This window comes from Perca fluviatilis, unplaced genomic scaffold (assembly GCF_010015445.1).
Source record: "Perca fluviatilis unplaced genomic scaffold, GENO_Pfluv_1.0 PFLUV_unplaced_scaf_74, whole genome shotgun sequence".
Classification (NCBI taxonomy): domain Eukaryota; kingdom Metazoa; phylum Chordata; class Actinopteri; order Perciformes; family Percidae; genus Perca; species Perca fluviatilis.
This window is the reverse complement of record NW_024375753.1, coordinates 1-7,360: the sequence shown is the minus strand read 5'-3', so window position 1 is coordinate 7,360 and position 7,360 is coordinate 1. Positions and strand designations below refer to the sequence as shown.

Here is a 7,360-nt window from a genome sequence, read left to right as displayed (position 1 = left end):
CATTCCCACATGCAGATTTTGATTCTAAACTTTGTGAGACATGCAGTCTGGAACATAATGTGAGCACTGTTAGCCTGAACCGATAAAGGTACAAGGTCACCCTAAAACTATCTCATGTTTTCCCATGCTAGTTAAGATGTAACTGGGGGGTGAAAGTCGTACAGGGAGGAGGAGGTGAGATGACTCCAAGATGTCTCTTGTATTCCTCTGATTGTCTTCATGTGTATCAGATTGCCTGTCAAAATTGTAGCGTCATAATAATCCAAGTGCGTATGTGCGGTCACCTGAAGATGCATATAAGCCTGGTGTTCTTGTTCACTCATTTGAGAAAACTGACTCCACACTGGGCTGCGGCCTTTTGTGAAATCATGTTGATCCGATTTGCAAATATATATTTTTTAATAAAATACAAAAACCCAACTTGGTTTTAGTCTCAGTCTGTCTTATTTGTTTCAATTTACTAAACTCTCAAACTCTACCCCATGCTGCAAAGGAAACTTCCACGACACTCTGAAGTTTCTTAGTGATCTGAAGCACCCAGTATAACCCAAAGTAGGTCTGGTCTTATTTGAACTTTAAAAACCTGTGAATAGAACGAAAATATTGCCACCCAGAATTCCTGTAGCTTAGGACGTAGTGCATAACTATGTAGTAAATCTGCATCCGCTTGGTTACATTTTTCACAAATTGGGGACACATCTGGGAAGATTTTCTGTAACTTCACCTTTGAATAATGCAACCTGTGCAACATTTTGAACTGGATCAAACAGTGTCTGGCATTAAGGGAGCACATATTGACATTCAGCCCTTTGTCCCAGGTGACCTTTGCTATTCCCATACCTAATTCTTTTCCCCCGGTCCTTTTCTATACCCTCCATATTCACTTGCTCATGTTCTTGTAACACATCATATATAAATGAAATTGTATGCTTTTCTACTACAGAGACATTGGTCCAACTTAGATGTTGCAGTCTAAAAATTGTCGAGATGAGTCTTCACAAAATGTCTGATCTGTAGGTAAGACATCTGTCTTTGACAGTCTATAGTTCTCGTGAAGCTGCTGGAAAGACGCAAACACACCCGAATATATAAATTCATCACGCTTGTTTCACGACAATGTTTCACCACAACGCATTTTTGTAGAAAACACTGAATGTGAATTCAAGAAAACTCGGCAGGGTATCTTTACTCGATTAATTGTTTGACCTACAATATCATGTAGAACTATGAAGACTATCCAACACAATATCTTAAAGCGAAAGTGATCAACAAAAATATTTACTTTTCAAACACATAAGACAAAAGAAAAGCAGAAAATTCTCACGACTGAGATGCTGGAAGAACGGAATGTTTTGCAATTTTGTCAAATTAAAAAAAAAAAAAAATAATGATATGATTGTCAAAAGTTAGCAGTAATGCCGTCTATAAGAACTATCCTCCTCCTGGCTCTCCGAAGTCCTCGTAGGCCTCCAGAGAGGAGATGCACCCTGGTGTACTCTGGGAATCGTAGTCCAGGAAGAAGGCGGGGCTTTGCAGCTGAAGCGACTGGCTGGCGGCCAGACTCGCCGGCTGCGAGCCGAGCGGGGCGGTGAGCAGAGCGAGCTGCAGCTGGTCGATGTTGCTGGTGTTTGAAGAGAAGGGCTGTGATTGGTCGGCCGGGGAGCAGGATGGGGATGGGGAGCCGGTCGCCGCGGTTACGCCTCTGGAGAGCGGAGGGCGAGTTGACCTGAGAGTCATCGGCGGTGAGGGAGCGTCTCAGTTTGGCCCGAGACACACCACACCACACCACACCACACCTGAGACAGAGAGAGAGTTAGTGAGTGTGTGTGTGTGTGTGTGTGCAAGAAGGAGTTAAAGATCTTTGTTAACTAAGATTAAATGAAATACAAAATGTCTGTAAATGTCAGTTTTCTCACAACAGATTTTATATAACTCAGACACTAGGTCATCATTTTACATTAGATTTGATGATAGATGTTTCAGGAGTCTCTTTAAGGTGCTTCTGAATTCATATTAATTACAGGTCACACTTTTCTGAATCTCTACCTACAAACTGGCCTAACTTTTAGCCACTTGAGACAAACGAAAACAAACTATATTTTATCTGATCATTTTGTTTTCATAGCTACAAAGTTCTACATAACAAGACCACAATGATGCTGTTTGAATAATGAAATTCATTAATCTTTAAAATAAAGTACACCCCGTCCCCTAAACCCTTTAATCGGAGGCAGTTGATGCATTTTTTGAGCTTTTATATGTACTTGTTGATTTTCAAATTCCCCTTTTTATTTTATATATCCAGGGATTAAAGTGAAAAAAAATCTTTTGACTGAACTTTTTTTTTTTCGGGCCAAGTCGTAAGCTGTTCACATCGACCTATACAGATAGCAGCCCTTTTGAGATCGCGCCCTATTGGTTTTTAATGTACAACAAGACGCAAACAGCGTAGAGGGAGTGTAGCTAGTGTTCTCTTTTCCTGATGAACAAAACAATATTTCAGTACCATCCCACGACTAACCACTGCTGTTCTTTTCTACTGCGGCAATCATATTGTAGAAAGGCTTTATCTTACACTCTCATTACTTTAGGCCAAGAATGTTTAATAGGAGATTTGTATTTTATTTTTATTGTTAATATGCAATTCAACACCAAGTCAAACCTATAAAATCAAGTTTGCAAGACTTCACTATTTTTATTCAAGCGCTACAAATAATTAAACATATATAACTTTTCAGTGAAAGCTTTTTTATTTAAATTCAAACTAGATACTCTATTATCTAATGTAATATATTATGCCAATGTAAATGCCAATTGCAGCAGTGCTTGTTTCACCCCCTGCTATGTGTCTAAAGGCTGCTTAATAGCAGCGGGAATAAAGAGTTGTGCCCGGTTTTTTTTTTCACCCCGGTGATCGGCATGACTGCAGACCTGCCAACCTTGAAAAACGTTTTGGAGTAGCAACTTATTGATTTATTGTTGAAGTTCTGGTTCATGAACACGGCGGCACGCACACAGAATAAATGTGCCATTAAATGTCAAATCTGTATACATTTTAAACCCTAGAAAATAATTATGTTCAAGTAGGCTACTTGAATTAAATAAAACATTTTATTTAAATTATCGGTCATATTTAATACAATTAATTGGATCATATTATAATCCAATAAAATAAAATATATTACACTGCATAATGAGCACTTTTACTTTTGGTACTTTAAGTATATTTTGATAATACTTTTGTACTATTACATAGGGAAGATGTTGAATGCAGGACTGACAAGTAATTTGTAACTCTACAACACTGTTTTATCTACTTTTACTGCAATACATGATGTGAGTAAGTCTTCCACCTCTGGAAATCACCAACAACAGTCGTGCATGAATACCTGCAGCAGTGTTTAACACTGAAAACACACAGCTCAGTTCAGCGTTTCCTTGCAGCTCTGCTACAGTAGCAGATAACCGCTAACGTTACCTGCCGGTCACATCGTCTCTAAATAATCTGCTCACAGTGAACTGCACGGATCAACAGATGTTAGAGTCCAGCAGACTTGTTCTAAGACACACCGAGCAGATTGATGCGCTCACAGATCCAATCTTTGCAGACGTTATTGCTCGGTGTTTGGCTAGCTAATAAGCCGTTAGCCTGTTAGCTTGAGCTTTGTCTGAAGGCGCCGAGCGGCCAGCCAAAGTCCGACATCCACCGACACATTCTGCATATCCTCCGTTCAGTTTAACCGCTAACCCCCTGGTACCGGTCAGAGAGGAGTGTTTACATTGTGTCTCGGTCCTCCGGTGCGTCCAGCGAGGGGCTCTGGTCAGTTTTTAATTAACCTACATAACAGTTAATTTTGTTATGTTATGAACTTAATCCTAGGAAAGGCAAAAAAATATAAGACCTTTGTAATGAAATCCAAGACTTTGTATACCAAATGCAAGGCTTTAGTAATAATAATATAAATAAATAATATTTCTCCAAAGTTGACAGGTAAATTAATTAATTTCACCTTATATGCTTTCGTTTTGGTATCAGTAGCCGATATCCCCGCTTGACATTAGAGGAAGGAACCCAAAGGTGTGATTGGTCGAACTCTTCTTCTTTATTTTTTTTTTTTCCAGCATGCTCGTGGCTGCTACGCTGTTTTAGCCATAAGTTTTAGCTGCCTACTATCATCATGAGTTAGACTGAGACGGCTACTGCACGTCAACGAGTGAACTCAAGCAGTCACCTGATTTTCGTGTAGTTTAAAGTGACAAATCGTATCACCGTATTTTGATGTCAAAATGCGTATCTACTACGCAAAATGCGTACAGGTTGGCAGGTCTGTGTCTGGATGACACCGTCAAATGTGTGTTAGCATGTTGGCTGTGTTTCAAACATACCCTACCACAGGTGGAGCACCGCCGAGACACCGTCATCGTCTTATTCACAACCCTCTCTCCGTTGCTAGCTGATCAGGAACCTGCAGGCGGGTCTTCCAGCTCCGTTTCATTAGCGCTAGACTGACTCGCACGCTGATCCGCTTGTTGTGCTAACCTCAGCCACGATGCTCTCAGCCTCGTCCGCCACCTGGTCCGCACCTCTGGCCAGACCTTCATACACTGGCCCATTCTAACCGAGGAGCTAACGCTAGCTTGTTAGTAGCATGCCGCGAGACCTTTTGTTTTCTTTCCTGACAACTGATTGATTTGCGCCCGAGCTTGGATGTTTAAGGCCAGTTTAAAATAAATCACCATGTTGCGCCGTTATTATTGTTATAACCTAGCTACATCCATGTGTTGCGCACCCCGCACTCACAATCGATCATACCCCAAAAAGTTCAACACATTGGCCTACCTTATCAGCTGTCTCGTTTGTGTCACTATAATCCGAAAACTTTTAGACCATTCTTTAGTTCTCCAGATGTGTGTTTTTTAAGCAAACGGGCTAATGAGATAAGCGTGTAGCTAGGCTACAGCATAAATAAAGCGAAACTCATGGCTGATGTGTCACTGATTGAGACACAGGAAGTTCTCAAAAACACTATTAGGTCTGTAAACATTAAACATCACAAAATTCTAATTCATTCAACAGACCTAATATTTGTAGTTGCCTTACAAAAATCAAATTTACGGAAATCCGTTGTAGCGACGGAGACTTTAATCCCTGTATATCCCAAACTAAATCTATTTGTCTCATTAGACCTACTCATTTTCTTCATTCTCCTTGAGGCTTGCTGACTCAGGGCTGGGGGGTTCGTCGCCTGCAGGGATGAACAGAGGTGAGTGAGTGAGTACGTTATGTCAGTAGATACTAACAAGTGTTGAAGCTTGATGCAGCTTTCAATCAGTGGATAAAAGATACTCACGTGAGACGCCAGAGTCAGTAGAGGATTCATCTGAATATGTAAAGAAAAAGAAAATGGATATATATATATATATATATATATATATATATATATATATGAACTGCCACAATATTGATAATATGGGGAGACTCAATTCATCTATTTCAATGTAATGAGCTTGATGCAAAATCACGTCTTTGTGACATCTTTCTAGATCGTTGTTCCGGTTGGCAGTGTTACCATTATTACTGCAGTTATTGTCTACACACACGTTTTCTTATAATACTGTGTATATTACCACACCTCACTTCATCATCTCCTGCTTGGTTTAACACATCTAAACACAATCACACTTCGGCACATCAAAAAAATCACATAACTGTAAAAAAAACAAACACATAATTTCTAGAGGAAAACACTCACCCTGTAGGAGAGGTTTCTTTACGCCGGCTGGCTTAGCGTTGGTACCCCTGTTAGTTCCTTAACAAACACACACAGAGACACGAAGAATTAAGGCCCATCTGCTACTACCTGTTTTGTATATATCATTTTTATATTACATCATTGTATTCACGCTTATCAACACCACACAAGAGAAATCATAAAGTACAAAAACACACAGGAGTAAAATTCTAAATTTTAAATAAAACATGGGCTTGGGCGATCGCTAATATTTACACCAGACATGGGGGACTTGAGTCACATGACTTGACTCGAGTCTCAAATTTTAGGACTTGAGACTTGCTTGATAAACATTCATAAAAGACTCGACTTGACTTTGACTTGATATTCATGACTTGAGACTTGACCTAGACTTGAGTCAAATGACTTGACTTTCTGTTTAATAAATATATTTTTTTTCCCCTCTGATATTGAGGAGGAGTTAACGTTACGATTTTAGTGCTGTTGCATGCGCGGGAACCCGATGATATGATGACGCGGCACACGGCGGCAGACCGTCAGTAAACGAGACTGGCAACGGATAGTAACTTAACGTCATGGACCCCTCTGCAACGAAAATAATAAAGTTTGGCTATAAGGATACCCATCTGACCAAGCAAAGAAGAAACGAACGGCAGCTTGCAAGGTCTGCACTACAAATATTTCCGACGTCAACCACCACCACGTCGAATTTCACTTCAAGTCGGGAGAGATTCGAGTTCCAGCCCCCATTTTCAGCTGAACCACTATTTGGACGTTTGTGATGTAGAGTTCAGTTTTCGGCCATGAATAAGCACACCCTCCCCTCTTTGTTCAAGGTGGCGGTAAGAGCAAATAAAACCAGGCACACACATACATACATATTACACACAAAAAATGCACAAAAAAAAATGCAAATAAAACTCCAGCAGTTCATAATCACTGTCTTTAGCTTGTTTAAAAATGGAAACTTTTATATGACTTGACTTGTGACTTGCTTGACCAAAGCTATGACTTGACTTGCTTGATTGTCACAAAAAATGACTTGGACTTGCCTGAGACTTGAAGGTTAAGACTTGAGACTTGCTTGTGACTTGCCCATGTGTGACTTACTCCCATCTCCGATTTTCACAACGTGCAACCGCAGATACAGACACCACCACACACTCATGTCTAGTGGGTCATAATAAGTGATGATTGAGAGGGACTACTTTTGTATAACTATAACGTAACATTGTTTTTTGAGGAAAGCATTGTGCACAGTACACTTTTAAGCTTTTATTTACAACGTTAAATATTTAACTAACGTTGTGGGACAGGCACACAACAGATTAGAGAAGTAATTTAATGTTAGCAAACGACATAAGCAAGTTGTTTGATAGTGCAGTGAGGGACGGTACACGTCGTCTGTATTCTAAAATACGTCCTTGCTGGTTAGCTAAAAACTTTAGCCGTTGACGTCTTTAAACCGTTGGTTGTAACGTTCTTCTTACTAACATTTTCACAAATGTATAACTTACCGCCTCCAGTTGGCTCTAAGTTCAGCCACATAAATGGCAAAAACAAAAATATCCAGGCTGTTGGTTGACTCGTGATTTAAAAAAGGGTGA

General features: G+C 40.0%; 1 protein-coding gene across 1 annotated transcript; it reads right to left on the bottom strand.

The window, feature by feature from the left end:
* Positions 1-437: 437 nt before the first annotated feature.
* On the bottom strand, positions 438-5,810 carry LOC120555316 (the record flags this gene model as incomplete). The annotated part of the gene is given in 4 exon segments (XM_039793980.1): positions 438-1,796; positions 5,192-5,246; positions 5,352-5,381; positions 5,754-5,810. Coding segments are annotated over 4 exon segments (539 nt in total), but the record flags the coding sequence as incomplete, so codon positions are not given.
* Positions 5,811-7,360: the final 1,550 nt, after the last annotated feature.